The sequence below is a fragment of the Fopius arisanus genome, unplaced genomic scaffold (assembly GCF_000806365.1).
Source record: "Fopius arisanus strain USDA-PBARC FA_bdor unplaced genomic scaffold, ASM80636v1 scaffold00042, whole genome shotgun sequence".
NCBI lineage: Eukaryota > Metazoa > Arthropoda > Insecta > Hymenoptera > Braconidae > Fopius > Fopius arisanus.
This window is the reverse complement of record NW_011887781.1, coordinates 599,926-621,575: the sequence shown is the minus strand read 5'-3', so window position 1 is coordinate 621,575 and position 21,650 is coordinate 599,926. Positions and strand designations below refer to the sequence as shown.

General features: G+C 40.4%; 5 protein-coding genes across 9 annotated transcripts; 1 reads left to right on the top strand and 4 right to left on the bottom strand.

Moving 5' to 3' along the window:
- Positions 1 to 6,433: 6,433 nt before the first annotated feature.
- Positions 6,434 to 9,701, bottom strand: LOC105266890 (facilitated trehalose transporter Tret1). 2 transcript variants are annotated; one of them, XM_011305352.1, is made up of 4 exons: positions 9,617 to 9,701; positions 9,296 to 9,546; positions 7,482 to 8,107; positions 6,434 to 7,290 (listed from the first exon to the last, which is right to left on the bottom strand). In XM_011305352.1, exons 2-4 carry the CDS (start codon positions 9,441 to 9,443, stop codon positions 6,571 to 6,573), a joined length of 1,494 nt encoding a protein of 497 aa, XP_011303654.1. In that variant the 5' UTR covers positions 9,444 to 9,546; positions 9,617 to 9,701; the 3' UTR covers positions 6,434 to 6,570. The 2 variants fall into 2 exon arrangements, with proteins under 2 accessions (XP_011303654.1, XP_011303653.1); XM_011305351.1 differs by having other exon boundaries at positions 9,296 to 9,659.
- A 2,090-nt stretch (positions 9,702 to 11,791) lies between these two features.
- LOC105266889 (alpha-tocopherol transfer protein-like) lies at positions 11,792 to 15,249 on the bottom strand. Of its 4 annotated transcripts, none has more exons than XM_011305348.1 (7): positions 14,954 to 15,249; positions 13,864 to 14,169; positions 13,509 to 13,661; positions 13,272 to 13,380; positions 13,077 to 13,187; positions 12,888 to 12,990; positions 11,792 to 12,804 (listed from the first exon to the last, which is right to left on the bottom strand). In XM_011305348.1, the coding sequence occupies exons 2-7, from the start codon at positions 14,160 to 14,162 to the stop codon at positions 12,653 to 12,655; spliced, it is 927 nt and encodes a 308-aa protein (XP_011303650.1). In that variant the 5' UTR covers positions 14,163 to 14,169; positions 14,954 to 15,249; the 3' UTR covers positions 11,792 to 12,652. The 4 variants fall into 4 exon arrangements, with proteins under 4 accessions (XP_011303650.1, XP_011303651.1, XP_011303649.1 ...); XM_011305349.1 differs by having other exon boundaries at positions 15,095 to 15,249; XM_011305347.1 differs by having other exon boundaries at positions 14,872 to 15,247.
- Positions 15,250 to 16,076: 827 nt separating this feature from the next.
- Positions 16,077 to 18,518, bottom strand: I-2 (Inhibitor-2). The gene is made up of 4 exons (XM_011305346.1): positions 18,205 to 18,518; positions 17,964 to 18,134; positions 17,778 to 17,854; positions 16,077 to 17,477 (listed from the first exon to the last, which is right to left on the bottom strand). The coding sequence occupies exons 1-4, from the start codon at positions 18,282 to 18,284 to the stop codon at positions 17,230 to 17,232; spliced, it is 576 nt and encodes a 191-aa protein (XP_011303648.1). The 5' UTR covers positions 18,285 to 18,518; the 3' UTR covers positions 16,077 to 17,229.
- Positions 18,519 to 18,589: 71 nt separating this feature from the next.
- On the top strand, positions 18,590 to 19,819 carry LOC105266886 (protein FAM162A). Its single transcript, XM_011305343.1, has 4 exons — positions 18,590 to 18,694; positions 18,818 to 18,939; positions 19,009 to 19,102; positions 19,207 to 19,819. Exons 1-4 carry the CDS (start codon positions 18,672 to 18,674, stop codon positions 19,427 to 19,429), a joined length of 462 nt encoding a protein of 153 aa, XP_011303645.1. The 5' UTR covers positions 18,590 to 18,671; the 3' UTR covers positions 19,430 to 19,819.
- Positions 19,652 to 20,763, bottom strand: Ccdc58 (Coiled-coil domain-containing 58). The gene is made up of 2 exons (XM_011305344.1): positions 20,611 to 20,763; positions 19,652 to 20,503 (listed from the first exon to the last, which is right to left on the bottom strand). The coding sequence occupies exons 1-2, from the start codon at positions 20,638 to 20,640 to the stop codon at positions 20,126 to 20,128; spliced, it is 408 nt and encodes a 135-aa protein (XP_011303646.1). The 5' UTR covers positions 20,641 to 20,763; the 3' UTR covers positions 19,652 to 20,125.
- Positions 20,764 to 21,650: the final 887 nt, after the last annotated feature.

The following is a 21,650-nucleotide window of genomic DNA, read 5'->3' as shown; positions in this document are numbered from 1 at the left end:
GAGAAAAAAAAAATATTGTCAGAGGGAAATAAAGGAAGAAAAAAGAGGAAATGATGAAACCGAGGAGATGCTTTCGGAGTGGAAAGACAACGGGCCCCTCATCGATCTTACCCTCCGGGGCGTCGGTCTCCCTCCAACGGATACCACCAGGTACATCAACACACACGGATAGACCTAGTAAATACCTTTGGCAGAATGACAAAATGTCCCTAATCCGTCGTAAGCCCGAGACCCTTGGCTTCACCCCTCGGATTTCTATGAATCCTCGGTCAGGATTTCCATTGTTCAGAAATCCTGCTATATGGTGAAGCACTACATTATTTTTTATCCTGGGGGATATAGTTATCGTGAGAATAACCCTCTGTCCGTGTATTTTCACGCATTATGGGTTCGGATGAGAAAAAGTTAATAAATTCGGATTTTTACCTGCGTCTGACCCAATTTGCCCTTTTCTACTCGCACTCTCTCGTGAAATCATTTCGTTTCATAAACTCTAATGGTGAAAATTCAGTACTCGAATTATGTGTGAAGGAATTCTCGGAGATGTCTTTGATTCATATGTGGCTCTCAATTGGCTTTCACTCTTGAAAAAGGAAAATTCAATTTCCCGTGACACGTACCGGGAAAAATGGGATAATTGGATGAAAATAGAGTATGTGTGGGGGTTAATTGTTCCTTTATGGGTGGAGGTGGTGTCCAAGAAGATGGCTGAGAGCCCCTTGGAAAAAGATTTCACCTCCTCAACCGTGTACCTTCACCAACGGTTGCAAAAGGTTATTTGCATGCTACTGCCATTCCCTGCACGTTCGCGACTAGCCGCCATCTTGCATCACTTTACTTTGATCTCACTCAAGGCTAATATCGTGGTTAAGTACACACCGCACACAAAAACCCCGGGGTTCACCGTTCTTTCGGGTGTAGATACCCGGTGAATGCAGCAAGGGTAACGCGATAATTACGAGCCTCAACGTCAGATTATCTGGTTCAACTATTCTACCGCCATTTTCACCATTTTTTGCTTCCATATTTATTCCATTAAATTCCTATTTTTCTAAGGTAAACGTTGATAGACCCCCGAATCCGAAAAGTACAACGGGTTTTAATCTCTCCCGCTTCATTCGCTGGGGGGAGGAACACAATTTATTTTTCGGGTTGATTTGACAATTTTCCATGTGCCAGATAATTTTCGAAAAATTTTTGAAAATCGAATTTGCAGAAATCTTGAGAAACAAAGCCTAGGATAATTTTTCAATCAATTTTCACTAGTATTCCATATAATTCGTAATTTTTCGGTGATTTCTTCTTCAAAAAAAGATGTCTCGAATGTTTGAAAATATTTTTAAAATTCCCATAAATCTTTCCAGAAATTTCTCGTAATATTTCAAATAACATATTGATGACAAATGGTTTTTTAATGGGGTGGAGCATCAGAATGCATCGTACCACTGGGCGATTTGCAATTCATTTGGAGCACGCATTGATAGGCAGAAATTGATGGATACCCCAAAGCCGGTCAGAGGATGTCTTTTCATCTTGGCCGAGGGCGTATGGTATATGGGTTTAAGATATTCCACGCGCCGGGTGTTTGAGAAGTAATAAAAAGCCGGGGCGCGGCGTCATTACGTTCATCCAGACAAACGAGGTGCCGGCGTGACTGGGATGTCGACGCCGCGGAAGACGAATGCCCGACGTCAAAGGGAGAATCGAAAACTTATTCAAACGCCACCAAGGAAAAGAGGGGTCCACTGTCCGGGTACATCCCTTTGGATTCCAAGACATTGGATATTGACACTCTAACGACATCAAGTCATAATCTCCCCTTATCCCCCCTATCTCCCCTTATCACACCTCATCCCCCCTCATCGTCCCTCATCGCCCCTCATCGCCCCTCATTGCCCCTTATCAATTTTACCGAATTCCCCACATATTCCCTAATTATTTAATTTATATTTAAATCAATTTATATTTATTTATAATTAGATTTCCAAAAATTTAATAGTCTCGATGCCATTGCTTTATCAATGATAACGCCATATATGACACGCCAAAATATTTGATACACCCCATTTTTCAAGCGGAAAATTCAGCCTCCGGTTTTTCGGAATGACGGATGATAGCGTTGACGATGTGCTGGACGAGATTTCCGTATGGTAGACTTAATGCCCCACGCCGCGGGAATATTTCATCCAGCCTCTCCCAGTCTGATCTCTTCAAAAAGCCTTTTTTTCTATTTTTCCCTTTTTTTTTATTACCCGAAACTCTTGCGGTTGAGACGTATGCAGAGGCCGTATTCACTGGTTGTTCCCTCCTCCCACGTCTCGCGCATTTTCGAGATTTGCTGGACACACGGGTGAAACGTGATAGGATAACGGGGGGTAGTTGCGTGACTATTCGTCTGACTGGGGATACATTTCTTGAAGTCGACTCAAAAGTTCTCGTGACGGGTTGAGAGAAAAAAATTATTTCAACAACTTTCCGGGGCCCACTCTAAGCCCATCCCCAAGTGCCACAATAGTTGACACCCGCAGTGAATGGTCCTGCATTCTAAAATGTCACTCCATTTTTTTTTATTCTCCTTTCAAAAACTTCTTCGCGACTCGCGTCACCTCATTACGCCGCCTCATATTCCCGGTGACACGCACGTTCGTCGATGAATTATGAGGAAAAATGGGGTGAAAAAAAAAAGTTAATATAAGTTTTGTCGTAACTGCTGACGTTTGTTACGAGTCTACGGTTATTTCTCCGGTGATAATAAAAAAGGGCTGATAATAAAAAGTCGGGGGTGAGATTTTGATGCGCGGAGTATTCGATGAAAAAGCACTATCTCATTTTGTTAAAATTCAACGGTGAAATTCCCATCTTGAGAATTAATTCAAAAACCATATGACGTGGTGGAGGAAAAAATCCCCAGGAGAAGACATAACCGGCATACGTGGCCGAATGTATATTCCCGGTGATCAGAATCCTGTAGGATACCCCCACGCAAGCCTAAGATCACTGCCTCCTCGGAAACAAGAGTAAACCCATAGACAACACACGGTGTACATCCCCCGGTGGTAGAGGATGAGGGTGAGGGTGAGGTAAGCCAGTATACTCTCCATATTTTCCTCCCTTTACCCCTGGAGCTCTGGGTTACGGCAAGCCAATATCTAATACTGTCGCCCCGGAATTCCAGATGCAGCGACCCTAAGTGATACACGTCTTATTTATTATTATTGCCACGGCCGCGGTAACCTTTCCTCCACCTCCTCCACCTCGTCCTCCCCCTCATCCTCATTCTCCTCCTCATGTCACGGAAGACAACCAAAACGAGAAGAACGCACAGGTCCTCTCGTAAAATTGTTGAAAAAAATCCCACTCCGCATTCATCTGACTTCTTGATATTCGGTGGCTTCTGTTCTCCTGCTCCTCAAGTTTATCAATTTTCCACATTCTCTGGGACAATTAGTGAAATTTTGTTTAAAATTCCAGCGATAATTTAAAGAAAAAAAAACATTTTTCTCCCGAATATTCCACCCTAATTGGATTTTATAAGTTGAATTTTCACGGAGCGAAGGTGATCTCGAAGAGGTGTGATATGACGGAGCGATATCATTTGCATGGTTATTCGATGAGGCGTTATCACCCCCATACCCATGAGATTTTTATCGTCACGCGATCGTCCGATCACGATGACCTGGCTTCTTACACGAGTGTCAGAGACCCTGGCATCCCCCTTTTCACTGTTGGTGTCCTTTGACACGTCCATTCCACCCGTGGTCTATAAGGTCGTGCACATACTCCATTCGGGACACGTATCAGTTTCCTTTCTCGCGCGAATCGAGGGCCGATGAGACGAGACGCGACCCGAATCGATCGTCCTGGGCTCGATTACGTCGGATTAGGTCGTAACGTGGATTAGCTCGGTGAAAACTGTATGGAGCGTGAAATTATACTCGTATCTATTCCATGCAGATGCTGACAATCTTCACGAGGACATAATTCAGTACTTATTCACCCTTGTTATTCCGAGTGGATTAATTGATAATTAAAAATCGCCAGCATGGGGCTAACGGGTGAAGAAAAATAGGTGTATAAGATAGTGAAGGAAATTTGGCTGAATCCCTCGAAGAAGTTACAACCAAGTACGTACTTACCTCAATAAGCTGCCAGGGTGGCTGGCAGAATGCCGCTACAACGAAAATTTTCATCCACCGATATGAGAAATCGGTGCTCCCTGGTACGAGGGGAGTCAAGAGTGTGCCAGGAGAAAATGAATCCTCACCCCTCATCCGGAAATTATTCAAGCCCTTTTTGCCCCCGCCTCCTCTGAATGAAATAAACGAAATAGAGGAGGTGAGAGTGGTGAATCTTGGTAGAAAAGTTTTGAATGGATAAAGGCACGTCATAACTGGGTGAGTTTTCCTTAACCAAGTGGAATTGAAACGAGTCAGTCGAGATTGTTCACGGGGGGTTGAGAAAAAGCAGCGCGATGGTGAGAAATACAAGAAAAATTTAGAAATTGGTTTAAGCTTGACTTCCTCGTACACATCTGAAGAGGCTGTACAACTCGAGGGTACTTTGATTGCCAGGAGGCAAGAGTAGTGACAGGCCCATTACCAGATGCTAATATAAGAACTGGTGGGACAACCTAGAGACTCCAGTACACATTATCCGGGTGTTTTCTCGAGAGGGCGGCACATCTCGTCTTCAATGCCTCGTTTTCTCCCCGGGGTTGAATCTCAATGTACCGTGTGCTACCGGAGAATGGGTAATTATACAAAAGGAACAGATGAAAATGCAGGTGCGGTATAGCTTCCGAGATCATTCCGTCGAGCATAATTTCGTATGCATTAAAAGCGAAAGTTATGAATGAGATTTCTCTTTTATTATCTCGTAACGTTTCTTTATTTCAACGGTGAAGCCAACCCCAAAGCCAATAGCCGTATAAAAGACTCAGAAATCTCCACTGTTAGACGTCCCAACAAAATTTAACATTCACGGAAACAAGTTGCTTCAACTAATCGCTTCATTTTTCACCGATATCTCTTCATCTCGATCAGATGGCGAAATTTTTACTGATACCTTTTTTATGGCTCTCATCGAGATCTACAGATGAATCAGTAACGAAAATTTTGCTATTCCTCTTCAGTCAGGAGATATTTTTGCAGAAACAAAAAAATTAGTCGTAATATAAGAATCATCTCTGATGACCGGTATATTCACGAGCCCCGATTTCACTAGATTTAACGCCGTCTCGACATGAAACACCGGCATCCCCCCAACCCCTCGGCTTATTGAGGGTAAGTACGTAGTTTTCCCCCAGATTTCCAGCGTCTTACGTTGAAACCAAGAGTTAAGCTCGCTGGTGGCTGTTATACGAGCCCTCGAAACGAGCCACCCAATCCACCCAGTTCATGGCATGTAGTGTACCCAAGGCTTTTTTTCTTCTCCCTTTATTCCCATTTTTTCCTCGCTTCACGTACAAATTAGATGGTGGTTGGTCAACCTGAGGAAATGGGTGACAAGGATGCCATCGTAAAAACCACACGAGCCAGTGGAATCGAATCAGGGGCGGGCAGGGGGATGGAGAGTAAAAGCCGTGAGGGTGTTAAATTCTAAGGCACCAGCTATAACCCTGAGCCAGCTAAATCCTTGATTCGTTGGCTAGTGCTCACACTTTCGACACTGCATGCTGCTATTTTCTCGAGATTACCCTCCGCAAAATTACACTGTACGATTAATTTAACGATACGATTAAGCCGAATGAAATGCGCAATCAAATAATATAGAAGCATTCAGCGTAATTGCACGTACAAATGCATAATGATCGATTGTCTTCGTTATAGACAGGTAATAAACAGGTACTGAGGAAAAAAAATGAAGAAATAACTGGGAATGACAAACCTCGTAAATTAACGCCTTCGAGTTGGATTTTTCCAACTAACATTCCACAGATTCTGATCGTTCGCACTAACGTCATCAATTAGTTTTGCTGTCTGATGTGAGATAATTCTAACACCCGAGGTCACCTGGTAATTGTTACTCATTCTCAACGCCAGCTATCATACGTTAAAAACAAAACGAGACTGATTTACTGGGAAAATATCATCACGAAAATCATAACGAAAAATTACATGCGAGAAACAAAGATGAACACCGAAAAATATAGATGGGAATTAAGGCACCTCGAGATTAAATTATCCGCCATGCCAGGGGCACAGTTGATTCCCATTTTCGGGATGGCCCTCTGGGAGGACTTCATAAATTCCGCCTGTTTCCTCACTCTATATTCTACGTGATAGAAATATCTTAATTCTTTTGTATTTATTTATTGCTAGAACATACGCGGAGGAGTAGACAAAATGCAACAATTGAGATGAGCACGTCTATCCATAGATATGAGAATACGAAGAACAGGATAAATAAAGACGAGAGATTATTTTCACAACAGTATTTATTAAAATTCCTGCAATATGAAAGACTTGAACAGATCGTCATCCCGAACATCCCTCATAATATCAAAAAAATAAATAATTTATTAAAGAACATGTATCACAGATATCTGAGTAATCTCTAAAGCCCCATAATTCAAGGTAAAGCAGGCTGGGAGCTCTTGGGTGGATTGAGCTTGAGCTGAATCTCCTCGAGGGTCTTCCCCTTGGTCTCAGGTGTTATGAAATAAACGAACAAAGTCCCGATGGCGCAGCATATAGCGAATATCCAGAATGTCCAGTGAATTCCTACAGTTGTATTCATCGCTTGGAATCCAAGACCAACGAGGGACGCAAATACCGATCCGACGACAATACCTAGGGCGACAGCAGTGCCCTTGACACTCGTTGGAAATAATTCCCCGAGGAGCACGTACGGCAGTGTACCAATACCGAGTACTTCCATTACGTCGTAGGCAATCAGCGCTGCTATCGGCAACCACGTGATGGAGGAGACATCCGCCTGGAGATGATACTTGAGGTAGAAGAATACACCAACGGCTACAAGAGCCACTGCTGCTGATAGACCTGAGAGCAACATGAGGAATCGTCTACCGAGACGATCAACCAGTCCAGCTGCTACAAAACCAGCGACTAATTGGCATACACCGAGGACAACAACTGCCTGCTCCGGTGGCAAGGATGAGCCACTGTGGGAGAAGATTTCCTGGGTATAAGCTACAAGTGCCATGTGTCCTGAGAACTGTTGTGTTGCCTTCAGGCCAAGAAGGATCAGGAGACCTCGACGATTGCCTCGCGTTCGCACGAGCTCTTTGAAAAGGTTCTTCTTGTTGCGCTCCCCTTCCTCAACGGCTTGCTGTCAACACCATTAAGGACTGGATTTAGTGTTGGGACTTTGAAAAATTTTATTTGTTAATCTGAAATTTTAGAGTTCCCGAGAAACTTTGGAATTTCCTGGACTCTTTTTCGAGAGAGAGAAAGAGAGACATCAAAGCCTTTTTCCGGAAAATTCAGAGAAATAAAATAAACAGCTGTCGGACTCCTTACCTTCATTATTTTTATGTCCTCCCGCACGCTCTCTGGATTCTTGAGTCTCCTCAGGGTCATGAGGCTTTTCTCAGCCTCCGAGGTCCTTCCCTTTATCAGGTAAAAATACGGGGTCTCAGGCATAAACGCGAATGTGATCATGAAGATGATGGGCACGGATATCGAGACGAGATTTAATTGCCAATACGGCATATAAGCGCCAACAGCTGTGACAAAGAGTGTTCCAATGTTGGCTGAGACCTTGAGAAATGTACCGAGGGCTCCCCTGATATTCTTATCGGCTATTTCACCGAGATAAATGGTGATCAAGTTGAAAATTCCACCATGGCCGATTCCAGCGATAAAACGCGCCACGTAGAGGACTATCAGCTTTTTAGCTGCGATTATCAGACCCCAACCTGCGACCTGGGGAAGTGCGAAGGTCAGCAGCGAGTACTTCCTTCCGATTCTGTCCAGGACAAGTGGTGTCAGGAGAGAACCTACGATTCCCCCGATAGTGTAGCAGGAAACCACCCAGGCACCCTCGCCCTTCGTTATCGGATTCGCCATTTCTGGGCCAGTGAGGTAGGGCAGAGCTGGAGATGTCCATCCGAGATGACCACCACATCCTATCACAGCCAGGCAAGCTGGCAAAAAAAAATGCACATTTATCCTCCTGTCCATCGATCACACAAGAATTTCAAAGAAACTCCTGGGGAAAAGACTCGGAATTTCCGTGACTCTTAGTGGTAAATTCAGGGGGAAATGATTGAAAGGGGAAATCTCGGAGTGAATCGGTAATTAGAACGCACTTGTCTCACTTGTATTCATTTTCCTTGGCGGGAATATTATTAGAATCACATCGCAAATTTTTTATGACAGTCTTTTCCTCGAACTCTGCATATTCATTGCGCCCACATCACGTGTCGCGACTACAAATTATTACCGAATTTCACGGCTTGCCAATTGCGAAAATTCTCCGATCGGTGTCACGTTAATGGAAACAGGAAATATTTAGTGTTTATCGTTGCATCACCGATTTATTTATTTTCTGATTGAAAGGGGTAATCGGCCGATTCAGCTAGTCAATCCATTTCATGTAATTAAACGCTATTCTCTGATTCACGTAACTTAGCATTCAGGGAATCAAGTGTCGATGGTGATCTTTTGCATTGCGCAATTATTTAGTTGTTTCCTCACATGTGGAATTGTCGCGTGTCAATTTAATAGCAGAGCGATAAAGATAGGTCGATTTTTTCAATCAAATAAAAAATAGAGACCGCAAGAGAACGCTGATTTCAGGGTGAAGTGTAAGAATATTTTTTTTCTCTCTGAATATTAATAAATCGAAAGCCCCGGGATAAATTGATAATAAAAAAATATTAAATTCGACTTATCTCCGGTTTCCATTCGCGACTGAATTATTCTGCTCGTAAAATTCACCGTCAAAAATTGAATCGTTATGAATCCATCCATGAAGTCGATGATCCATCGATTTTTCAGTCTAATTCGTCTGCACTGACAGATCATACCGAACGTGTACCGTGAAATATGTATTATGTGGATCCAATTATTTGTGTTACGCAAACGAGTTACAGATCTCACGCGCATTACCATTTTTTGTATTCGTCTCAATCCATTATGACTCCGTTTTTATTTCCAATATGATTTTATACTTCTCATAATATCCTCGACTCGATCTCTGATCTGATTTCATAGCAGTGAATCTTTTTCACTACTAACGTGATCGAGTCGATTGGAAATGGTGACCCAGTGCCCGTTAATTCCACTAAACATTCCTCAATGCCACTATCAGCAAATGTTCAATAGCTTACCGCTGATTGCTGCAGTAAACTGCAACCACTGACTGCCTTTTTCAGAAACACTCCGTTGACTTTCAATTTCCTTCCCACCAATGATGTCCAAAGCGACTGGAGGTTCATCAGTATGACGCAGACATCGTAATATTTTCTTCAAATGCATTTTTTCAATTACCACTCGTTACGTATTGCATTGAAAAATCTTCACTTCTCGTATGTCAGAGATAATGACAAAATGATCAATGAATTTGTCGGTGAGACGTGGGCTGTTGATTCGGAAATATTGAATTTTCAATGGGAAATAGAAAAATGAAGAAAAAATAATTGGATACAGACCACGAGTGTCGGGCACGTGGAGTGCCGAACTGAGTATTCAATGGTTCGGTACAGTGCCTTTTAAGCCAATTGACTGACAGGTGAGCTAATGGTGGGGTTTTGTATACAACTAACAGTTGCAACTGGCATTAACTTCCTGCAAAACCCCACTCTCGATATTTACCTGGTATTTGTCTGGTGTACAGTACGAGTTAACGTTCACCGAAAGGTACGTGTAGAATCACGGACACGGCCAATTGCAATGCCAAACATAAAGTCCCTTTGGCTTCCGACTTCTCCATACGATATTTTCATTACTCGGCCTTCCACGGAATTACACCACCCAATTACGCATTTTCAACAGAATTATTTTATCATTTTTATCCTGCGCATAATAACAGCCATAAAAGTTGCGCTATCGGAATAATTCATAGTTAAATTGACCATTCTTTTTTTCGGGTCAAATTCCGCAGCAATATTTAAAAACGTGAGAGGCAGATTTGAATGATAAATAGGTAATTCCCTAGAGGGAATACAAAACGAAATACTGGTTTACGATATCTTTATTAAAATCGCCCAGATAATTAACATCAGAGTCAACCGCTTAATATCGACAGGCACATCAATTCTGATTTTAAAATGAAGTATTAACTCTATTCATTATGTCAGCGTAACATTCCAGCGCCACTAGGTCTGCCAATACACGTAGCAAGATGTATGTGCATCCGGAAAAAAAAAATTCGAGCCCCTCGAGGATCAATTAAAACACTTACGATCTTGGAAGCCCGCCACATGGTGCATATGTAATGACTTTCACCTCTGCAACTACTCCGAGAAACGATGAAAAATAAAAAGACCGATAGATTGATAATTACGGCCGACTCAATCGCCTACTTTTCCAATCGCCAGAGTCATTAGCATTATCACGCAAAAACTGGATAAGCAATCCCCTGCGAGGAATGTCACAGGTGATCCACTTCACCACAAGATGAGCGTGTGGTTACGCAATGCGAGTAATTCCCCGTGAAATATGCGATAGCCTCAGCATTCCAGACTAGCTGTAGTCATATCCGTTGAGAATTAGCATTCCACAATATTATTTTTTTTTTCATCTGAAAATTCCACATGCCACTAGCGTAATCTCTCAATCAGCACGATCGCCAGACATTGGGGCATTATAATAATTTTAATAATTCCAATGATTCTAATAATTCGAATAATTAATCAGATCCAAAGCATTGGATAATTTCCTCAACATGATACACTCTTTATTCGGATTATTTCGAGTTGCAATGAGCATTGATAATTAGTGGTGTAAATATTTGTCCGAGTGCTCTCCATCTCGTCGGGCCGAAATTCTCGTGTTTATCGTGGAGATTCCTCAGGAGTTTTGGTGTCACATTAGTTGCCAGCTCGCGTACACTATCACCAGAGTTGAAACATGTAGTTGAGACCGAGGTCAACGCAGTACGAGACATACGAAACACCTGAGCGATTCGTTTTAACGTACTTAACGCGTTTTGCCATACGGAAATAACACTGGAATGTTAACGCCTCGTCGTGGGCCTCAAGGACATGTCCAGTCGTCTGTGAATGATCCGTTGGTCATGATAAGTCCAGATGTCTTCAATCATCCTCGAGTGCATGCAATTGTCTCATCGTGATTAATTGTTTTATTCGTTAAAAACAACAGAAAAAACCACAGATTAATGAGCAATGAGTGAATCTTTCTGGATGCAATAGTCAATCATCATCTTTCTCAACACTTGTCTAGGGCAGATCACCAATGAATGAAGAATGAAGACGGGGACACCAATGCGGGGTGCGCTGCAAGCTCCACCAATCACCAACAACCACCAGGTAGACCATGTAGCATAAAGGGGTGGCATGCTAGGATCACGTGAACTTCCGCCCCACCACGCCCACATCGTACTTCCATTCTTGCTACCACAACACTTACTCCAGTGATACCATATCATTCATCATCAACATTAATTCCTCCAAAAACAATTCAGGAAATTCATCAAATGAAAACATTTTGCGGCTCCACATCAACAGAAAAGGTTCATTGAAAAATTTAAAAAAATAACTCAAAATGCCTTTTTTCCTCAGCTGAAAAATATCAGGAAAAAATGTGAGGGATGCAAGAGATGCTAGGAATGCGAGGAATGTAGTTGAAACATTGAGCAATAGAAATTATCTTCACTCATTTTTATTTCTTATTGTTTCATTATTATTCAACACGTATTCCATTTGGCACAAAGTAAGCTCCCGTAAAAATAGTAATTACATTCTAAAGGAATATCTTATGAGATAATTCGAATAGTTATTGAGGAAATTTAGTGGGAGAATAAAACGAAATAATAATGGAAAATATTGTTATTCGGGCAAGGTATGAATGAGGAATTGAATAATTGATAAAAATACAACAGAGATACGAAAACTGACACCTGTTGCGAAATTCTGCAACTAGGGCTACTATCTTCAAGGGTCTCTTCCTGTCCAACCACCAGTGGTGATACCAAGTCGATTTATTGTTTGATATAAATTGAGAGATGGGGATGATGTTAAAAATATTGGGATTGAATTATCAATGTGAGAATCTTCCCACGGTGGATCTTTTCCCGAATGATATTGATAATATGAAGGAGGAGACAATTTACCCACGTAGTCGTTTTCACCAAGATTCCTCCTCATTTTAATGCCCGTCCACTCGTCGTCCTCGGGATCGTGTCGTACGGAACGACACGATAATGTTATTATATGATAGGTGATTCCAAGCACGTCCTTAATAATATCTTGCCGACGACGCACGACACACCCGCTTCCACCAGCTTCCCCACAAGCTTTCGTTCTTCAGGGGTTGAAGTTTCCAGTAGAAGAAAAGGTAACGCTGTACTGCGTGGTGGGCGTGCTAAAGTAGTGGATGTAATTCGTCCTTTACGCAATGTTGACGAGATCAGCTACGAGTTTTGACTACGAGTGGTGAACACATGTTTGTGGAAGTACCATGTACTTTGAGCGTGTGAATGATAGAGGCAAATTTTCATCGTGAGTTTAATCGAATTCCAGCTTCTTGAAGCTACCATCCATGCCGAAGAGGTCGAGGGTTGTTATCGCTTTTCCTGGACGTGTTGATTCATCAACTTGATATTTACCATCATCCAGGTACCAGTCTCGATGGTCCAGCACAGCATTCTTCCATTGCACTGAAATAAAAATTCCCACAATTCTAAAGATTCATTGCAGAATCTTTTGAATTCAATTGATCAGTTTGATGCTCATGACTTACGAGTTAGATCGGCTACAGAAGGCGCCTTGCCACCGTAGTCTGATGGCAGGACGTGCCTTGGAATATATTCAAAGACATCCTCTGGATCCTTGTGCACCATTATCTGCAAGAACCAATCCTCATTATTCCATGATTAAAATTTTCCCCTGGAGGCGCCTCAACACCAGTTTAAAAATTTTAAAAAATCACCCTATCTTTCAACTTCTTGTTCATGAACGTCTTGAAGACAGAGAAGAGAACATCGAACGTTGGTGGTGGACTGACAAAGTGCAAAGTCTTGGTTTTTATGGGATATCCTTCCTGTAAACCAATGTTGAGATAAAAAAAAATCAATAACAATTACTCGACGGCGCTATTACCCCCCGGGTCGGAGTGAAATTTTACCTGAAAGGCCATAACAGTTTTCTTCATCAGGGACGGTGTTAACTGGCTCGCGTGCTCAAGTCTGCTCCCAGTTAGATCGAGAACGCTAATCTGACCTGCAACATTGAGCCTTGCATTTCGCCAAGGACATTGCATGCATTATTTCATTTTTTTTCTGCTTTATCCCGATGGACAATCCATGAGTAACGTACGTGCGGGAATGCAATTGTTGTCGTCATGAGGAAATTGTTGACCTACCGATCGTCCTTGAGGAGTAGAAAATCCATGATCATGAAGCAAACTTTGAGGATATCAGCATAAGTGTATTTCTTCCCGTCGAATTGACAGGGTCGCATTAGAATCACTCTGGGACCATCCGGGGTCACTGGATCAGGCAGTGGCAAGTAAATTCTTCAAAACCACAGGAAAAAAAAACAATTTAATATTATTTGTAAAAATATTTTAAAAAACCAGCAGAGAATTAAGCATGTGACATTGCCCCTTGAACTCTCAATGATCGATTAGATAAATTATCGAGAAGAACCGATAATGAATGATCAGATTGGATTTCGATAATTTCAGGGATAACGATTGTCGTAAGTGATGTACCCACCCCAAGTCAAGAACCTCTCGAATAATCAGTTCCTTGGGATCTCTCTTCAGAAATAGCTCCGGAAGGTGCGTTCTTACTGTATAAAATGAATCAAGTTTCTCCTTGGTCCTCTCCAGGCTGTATTTACACCCTCGAAGAAAAGCCACAAGCCATTGCGAATCCACCCGAGCATTTATGTGCGGCTGTTTCTTCAGCCACTCCGTGATATATTTCACATGCTCAACAATCCGTTTCTCGTCTTCCTTGAGTTCCTTTTTTGCTACTTTACTCAATTCCCCGGTCAATCCTCGAACACTCATCGTAGATCTTCAATTAAATAAATATTGATTCCACGAGTTGAACAGAATTAATCGACAACCGAGAATAATGAGATCGACTCACAAATGAAAAATTACCGGATCATCACAAAATTCATTAAACACAATTAAATGAATTATTGATTTTGAAAAAATCTATAATTATTGAGAATTGGAATTTTTATTGATAGTTTAGTGAAACAACAAAATACCGGACATAAGCGGAGAACTGACAACAAAGTAATGAACGGAATATATTACGAGCAATGACAATGATACGAATCAACTAATGTGACCTTGAAACCGCCAATTCTCTCGGTACATTTCATGCCCATTCCAATGTCTCATGATTACGTAATGGGAGTATCGATAACCGCCCGGGTCCGATAATTTTATACTCAGTTAAAAAAAATTAAAATAAAAAATTTCGATCGCGGAAAAAAACCGATCATTATCTATGATTGACAGTGGACTCTAATTCACTGATAACACCCCTTCAATTGTAATAATTATAATATACTCTAGTCCCCAGCACTTCTCCGATTCGTTCATCTCCCCTTCGCAATGGATCCAATTTCCACATCATCACTTCAATTTCTCTACGAATTGAATTGTCAATTGAATTCTCAATTCATTTTTCATCATTAAGTCCTTCATATTTACGGCTGATTAAATAATTATTATTATGTTTAGTAACGAGCTAGTGATTTACCTCCTTAGAAATCGTCGGCACAAAGATAAATTCACATTAATTACTAACAAAGTCGTTACGAATATTATTGCAGGAATATTACCACCGATGAATTATGAATTCCACGGATTTAATTATTCTCAGTAACGTATTTATTCCCCAAGGCAGTTGTTATTCCGAGTACTGAATTGTTTATCATTGACAAGACACTGTATTCTGGGTAAGAGTATGACTTGCTTATCACCTGCAAGTTAACAGCCAACTACTTGCGCGTGTTCTCGATGACTTGTCTACCGGTCGAGGGCTTATCTGCGAGCACTTTACCGAGTATTGGTCAGTGCACTAGCAAAAATGATTAGTCCAAGTGGAAAGCCACACGCAATGTATCACGATGAAAGATATTTGTGCTTTATATTCACGAAACCGTGGGATCGATAACAAAACGTTTTTTTATGGATACAGATAAGTGCGGACAGGTTGAGATAAAAAAAATGAATTTGAAAAGGCAGGTGGTCATGACTCAACAGTACTGACGGATGTAATAACGAAAATTCGACAATTGAGTTTTACCTCATGATTTCTTCTCGATGAAATCAGCGCCTAAAAAGACCCAAAAGCGATTGCAGTAATTTTTAAAAAATGTGGGAATGTCAGGGATTTGATTTTTTTATGTTGAATTTATATTTCAATTTTCCATCATACAATATTGAACAATCTTTCATTTCGTATCCCATCTGATCATTACAAATGAATCATACAATACCTAAATATTCACTGGTGGATAACGACACCCATGTCTTCTAATTTATATCTGCGCTTCATCTAAAAAATCAGGTGCAAGTGAACACAATCTCTTGCTCAGGAGTAAAATGTTCCCGGCCCTAACTGGACAGTCTAGGCCAGTCAGCTAGTGACAATGAATTTTTCTATTTCAATTACAATCTCAAGGACGGCGATGTAACACTATCAATATGACATTTTTATTACACGTTGCATTTACATGATTTTTGATTTAGAACATTGAGATGATATTTCTTGCTTTCGCTTGGACGATTTTCTTCTCATTCGTTAGATTTTTTACGGTACGACGATAACCCACCACAACAACAGACCGACCTCGGGCTTCCTCTTCTACGTGACGAGCAACAGCCCAGACATGAGGTCCCTTTTCTACTTGAGCAGCCCATCCTGTTGGATAATCCAATACTCGTCATATTTATCGGTCATTTTTTTTGTGATGATTCTAAAGCTAATGGTCGAGTATAAAACTGTCAATCTCTGATACTCAATATTCCAGCCTGTTCGTTATTCTGGGGATATTACACTCTTCAAAATTTTTTCCTCAATTTTCTTTTATTTGTATTCATATTTCTTCCTCTCGGTCAGATTTTTTTTGAATTTTCAGTTGTAGAATCCTAAGATTCTATAGATGTTTCTACTTTTCCGAAAATTCAGCCAAATTTTTTCGAGTGTAATCTCAAATGATTCAGATGATCAATGCGTGTGGAACTCAAACTGTACAACAGGCCACTAATTCCCTCTCACCAATCACAAATAACTCTATTGACTCATTTATTGTACACATTTAGCAAATTAACGTATTCAAATTGTCGGCAAAGGATGGGTGAAAAATATGCTCTCAATTTTCGAAAATATCGCAAAGCATTTTACTATAATACATCACATGCTACTCCACGATCGACAGAAATTAACGAATAATCTACCATAAATCCTTAATCCATCAAATTTTTATCACATACAACATCCTATACTATCGATCAACATATACGAAATATCGATTACGATATTTTGATCGACTCCACCGAATTTCACGGAACAACTCACCTTAATCAAATAATTTTATAATTATTCATTATAAAATTATCATTACCTACCACTTCTAATTTATTCTATCGCCAGCATCTACTCGTTTCATCTGTTCTGCTCTGATTTCCTAATAATCTCTTCACAATTATTCACTCTAACTCTACCTCTGTCTAGATACTCTACTCGTAAAATTTACTCATGTACGTAATTACTCGACAATAATTCTGCAAAAATGAAAATATAAATAATCATACAGTCTAATTAGTCAATATTACAGATGTACGTTAATTTAGTAATGAATTTCCCGAAGAGAAACATTTTCTTCCCAATTTCAAATGTCTCAGTCTAATTTCGTTGCGTTATACAACTTGCCCTCTAGTAAAACGAGCATCAAGTTTTAATGGAAGAAGTTTTTCGAATGGAAGCGTCCATTTTAATTAATTACGCTGCTATTAACTACCTCATTATGCATTACACCTGTATTTTTTTACGTCGAGGAGTGAAAATAAATTCAATGCATCTTGGGGAGTTTGGCAGAACGAGGGATAGAGTTTATTGTGGTGAATTTAATCCCGACTGAGTATCACTTTCACAAGGGGACACGCACTTTGTGCTCTGGAGGGTGCCACTCTGGTTATCGGGGATGCTGTCATTCTCCTCGTCTCGAGGTTGACTGTCATCGAGCTCCTCGTCATCGTCCTCGTCCTCGTCCTCTTCGAGGAGTTTCTTCCGAGCCAGCTGGACTGCCTCCCATTCCCTGTAGTGACCTCTTCGCTTCGCCTCGAAGGCTTTTCGTTTCTCTGAGAGTAATTAAATTTTTTTTTCATTTTTCATTTTTCATTAACATCGGAGTGGCAAACCCAGGCGAGTTTAATTTTAGTTTTATCAATTATTGATGTTCCTTAAAAAGGCGACTACCACTTCGTTATCGAAATTAATTGGGGCAAGGTAATTTCTGAGTAAATATCCAGTGGAAAATTTCCACGTAGTCTACCTATTTAATTTGAAATGACTATTCAGCCCCTCCCATTTCATTTTCCGGATTAATTTCCCCACTCCCAGATTAATAATAGATCTCAATCATTGAAATGGAATGTTACCTCGCTCCTCTGGAGTCTCTTCATCCTCCTCGTCACTCGATTCCTCAAATATTTTCGGTTTGCTGCTCCTGGCGAGTCTGAAACCCAAGAAAAATCCATAAAAATGCGAGAGACCCATCGATCGAATTCGCAAATGGAATTAATTCCAATGAATTATTTAAATAATATAAATCATCGCTCACTCACTTGTCAGTGATAACCGAGGAGTCCAATTCATCGTCCTCGTGCTTATTATCAAATCCCTCATAATTGTACGGAGTTTTTGGCTCTTCAATTTTCATGTGTCCATAATCCTTGTCTGCTGGATGCAGTGTAGCAATGATATTCATCTCATCCCACTTTGTTTCTTTGTTCGGTCTAGATAACCAAATAAAATATACTCCCATGACATTTTCTCGTGCTGAATTTATAAATAAACATTACTCACCTCGGTGCCTCGTGGCTGTCAAAACTACTCGAAGTCTTCAAAATTCCCTTTGACGGTCGTTTCCCCAAATTCTCAGCCATGTTTTGCACTTTGTCAAAAATCTCTGCATATGAATCACCCACAATTTTTCAATCTCAATCAACAATTTAAATTCTCCACTCAATATTTCACCTGACGTTACAATATTAGACTCAATAATACCGGTGACCTAATTCATTTTTTTATTCCCTGTAATTGCTCGTTCATGAGTAAAAATCCAGGTAAGACGGAATGAAAAAAAAAATGAAACACTGAGGTAACTCTGCACGTTGCAAATTTCCTCCGATAGAATTTATGTTTCACGAGGAAACGATAGGTGGAGAGAGCTGTCCATATGGACCTGCGCAACAGCAGCGGCAGCAATCAGCTGATGTGCAGTCAGCATTCGGCTCCAAAAAATCTCATTGATATTATTTTGACGTGATATTATGAATCACTTGGTGACTTGCAGGTCAGCATCAATTTATTGGCCTTAGAGCATTTTATCTTCACTATTCAATCCATATTCTCGATTTTTTCCATTCGCTATTATCTTGGAGAAGGAAATTAAATCCTAACCTGTTGATTTTGGCAGATTCCTGCGGAATTCCCTCCGCTCCACGAATTCTTTGAAACCTCTCAGGAATTTTTCATCCAGCAGACTCCTGAGAGATTCTAAACCCACAGTAAACAAAACTGATGAAAATACTGTGCTAGGTATTTAAAATATAAAAAAGACGCGGAAAACCGCTTGTAATTTCACTTCATATTCTGTTGTTATTCCAGGGACTTTTAAACACAAAGTCACGAATTTTGACAAATGGATTCTTGTGACGATGAAGAAATTTCCTACCAAAGATCAAGTGCCACAATATGTCCCGTAAGTTAGTCAATTCGTTCGGTATTTGTTCTGTATTATTACGCCATTCCATAGTGAATTGGTGCAAGGCAAAATAAGCCACTAATTTCTCATTAATTCTTTAGAGACGATATAATGCAGAGTGCAATGAGTAAAGCGAGAATTCGTGCAATGAATATAATGATGGTGGTGACGATACTGTACGCCTTTTATATTGTGGTGACAAGTAAAAAGGCACAGCAGGAACACGCGAAAACCTTGGATTATACTCGCGAAGACTATCGCAAACAAATAACCGAAGAGTTCCGTCAGAAACTTACTGAAGATTCAGCAAAAAAAACACAATAATCGTCCAATCCTTAACTGATTTTTTAGTACCTCCCTAGTGATGCTTCCTCTGGTAATTCTCACTGTTTTGATGAAGAATTTTTTTTCAATTACTGATATTAGGCTATTGAAAATATTTTATGTACAAATCAAACTGGTTTTTTCAATTCTCAATCATTGGAATCAACGCCACTTTAGAGGAAATTAAATCATCCCCTCTCTTCATAAAAAACATCCACACAATTCCTTAAAAATCCGTTTGTATTTACAACATATGATAACAATGAATTTCACCTTCCTCCTATGTTTTGTCGACAAATGCAGGAAAAATCTGCAAAAGTAATCAACTATCCCCAGGGGAAGAATCTTGAGGTTTAATTCAATAAAAAAGTGGAAAATCGACAAATTGAATTTTACGATCTCATCAAAGATGGATTGCTCTCCGACACCCTTAATTTCACAGAAGAAAACCTCAGAGGACTTTTTTGTCAGAAATTAAATCAGCTCCCAAAAAGGTCTCTAACGTTTCCACATGGAATCAATGGGTTACGAGATGAATCGATATGAAAAATGTTAAATTCGGCTTATCGTTTTTCACCACCTCTGCACTGAATCAAAACGAAATATTTTCTATTTATCTATCAGGCCAACTCGTTTCTACAAAATCCACGAAAACAAGTCGAAGTCTGTCTAAAAACAATAGAATAACAAAATGTTTCATTCATTCGGTTTATAGAACCCCCGACATTTCTCGTGGTAGACTTTGCTCGTGCGGCTCTTGACGACTTCCTCGACACTCAATTCAGACTCGAGCATCCGGAGATTGTTCTGCTCCTTCCTAAGGGTCTTCAGAAGGGAAATATCATCAGGATTATTATCCTTCTGATCCTTCAACTTCTTCACTTTGTCTCGCGTTGTATTGAGACATTTTTTAATAGCTATCTCCCGTTGCGAGTGACCCGTCTGAATCTGATGAAATAAATCCTTGCACCTCGCTGTTGCATCTACCTGAGCCTTAAACGATTCCGTAGGAATTGTTGTATTCAACAGGTAAATTATTTTATCATCTATCTGTCGCATTTTCTGGAGTGCATCCTGCCGAACATTAATTAATTCATAATTATCAAAAAATCAACCCACCAATAAAAATAGGAAAAGAGAACCGAAAAAATCTGGAGGCATCTCTTTTCTCAGAAAAATACCTGAAATTCCAAGAAGTCACCGCACTCCATGACGAGGACGTAAATTAATCGTAGAAAAATAGGATTGAAATTACTTTGCCGATTCAGAGGCTTGGGAGCAGTTGGGAGCACACGCTGAGGGTGTTATAACCTCAAAAATAATTCTCAAATCAGTAACTCCATCTGTGAGGAATGGGCCCAAAAGGTGGCACAAAGTACTAAAGTACAAGCAATAGCGAAAGGCAACAGAATAAAACACAAGCAATAAGTTCTCATAGGTAAATCCAAAGAGGATTGACTGAAGTACAGGCTCAGGTCTGGGGGTTTGAGTGACCCCAGCGGCATTGTAGTACCTCACCCCAAGAGAAAGAGGGAGCGGCACCCAATGATGGTATAGTAATTCTGGTTAGGCTTACTATATTATGAATTCTTCTGGGTTAGAACTGGTTAAATATTTATTAGCTAACTCAGGTAATACAAAAGATAATCTTCATTTAATCCTCTTTGACTGAGCCTCTACTCTAGTCTCTAGTCTGTTCTCTTTGTGGCAAATGTTCATTCTAAATAGTACTTTGTCTATGACAGAAGGTGAGACTGAAGGCAAGTACTCAAAAGTACTTGTCATAGGGTATCGTATCAACCAATGCGACGAATCCAACGGTAGTCAAGGGAATTTCTAGTATGTATTGTATTATCCGATCACTAATAGAGAGAAGAGACAAAAGATAACGAGCAACTGCTGTACGTACAATTAATCGTACGATCGCAATCGAATTACCCGCACTGTCGTAATTAGTTAGTTTAGTGTTGATTCAGTCAATGGTGCCTACACAGTGTGTCAATTATCGGTTGTGGTATTCATCTGAAATGTACTATTCAATACCATTCAGTGCCATTTTTCTCGTTTTTATTGAATACGTGATAGTGGAGAAGTGTTTTGTGTGAAATTGTGAGAACAAGTGTTTTACCTGTGCTAACCTGAATTTTATCTACTGACGCAAGTGCAATAAATTATAAGTTATTCGTAATTCATCAGGAAAACGATTTCTACAGAGACAGGT

Coding starts and splice junctions, on each gene's coding strand:
- LOC105266889 (XM_011305348.1), bottom strand. CDS start 14,162: ATGAGTGTTCGAGGATTGACCGGGGAATTGAGTAAAGTAGCAAAAAAG. Junction 13,381..13,508: donor CTACTCCTCAAGGACGATCG/GTAGGTCAACAA, acceptor GCGAAATGCAAG/GCTCAATGTTGCAGGTCAGA. Junction 12,991..13,076: donor ACAAGAAGTTGAAAGATAGG/GTGATTTTTTAA, acceptor TGGTTCTTGCAG/ATAATGGTGCACAAGGATCC.
- I-2 (XM_011305346.1), bottom strand. CDS start 18,284: ATGGCTGAGAATTTGGGGAAACGACCGTCAAAGGGAATTTTGAAGACT. Junction 17,855..17,963: donor TCCTCGGTTATCACTGACAA/GTGAGTGAGCGA, acceptor CTTGGGTTTCAG/ACTCGCCAGGAGCAGCAAAC. Junction 17,478..17,777: donor AGAGACTCCAGAGGAGCGAG/GTAACATTCCAT, acceptor AATTACTCTCAG/AGAAACGAAAAGCCTTCGAG.
- Ccdc58 (XM_011305344.1), bottom strand. CDS start 20,640: ATGGAGTGCGGTGACTTCTTGGAATTTCAG. Junction 20,504..20,610: donor GTGACTTCTTGGAATTTCAG/GTATTTTTCTGA, acceptor AATGTTCGGCAG/GATGCACTCCAGAAAATGCG.
- LOC105266886 (XM_011305343.1), top strand. CDS start 18,672: ATGAATCACTTGGTGACTTGCAG. Junction 18,695..18,817: donor AATCACTTGGTGACTTGCAG/GTCAGCATCAAT, acceptor TGATTTTGGCAG/ATTCCTGCGGAATTCCCTCC. Junction 19,103..19,206: donor CAAGTGCCACAATATGTCCC/GTAAGTTAGTCA, acceptor TTAATTCTTTAG/AGACGATATAATGCAGAGTG.
- LOC105266890 (XM_011305352.1), bottom strand. CDS start 9,443: ATGCATTTGAAGAAAATATTACGATGTCTGCGTCATACTGATGAACCT. Junction 8,108..9,295: donor GTTTACTGCAGCAATCAGCG/GTAAGCTATTGA, acceptor TTTTTTTGCCAG/CTTGCCTGGCTGTGATAGGA. Junction 7,291..7,481: donor AGGACATAAAAATAATGAAG/GTAAGGAGTCCG, acceptor TGGTGTTGACAG/CAAGCCGTTGAGGAAGGGGA.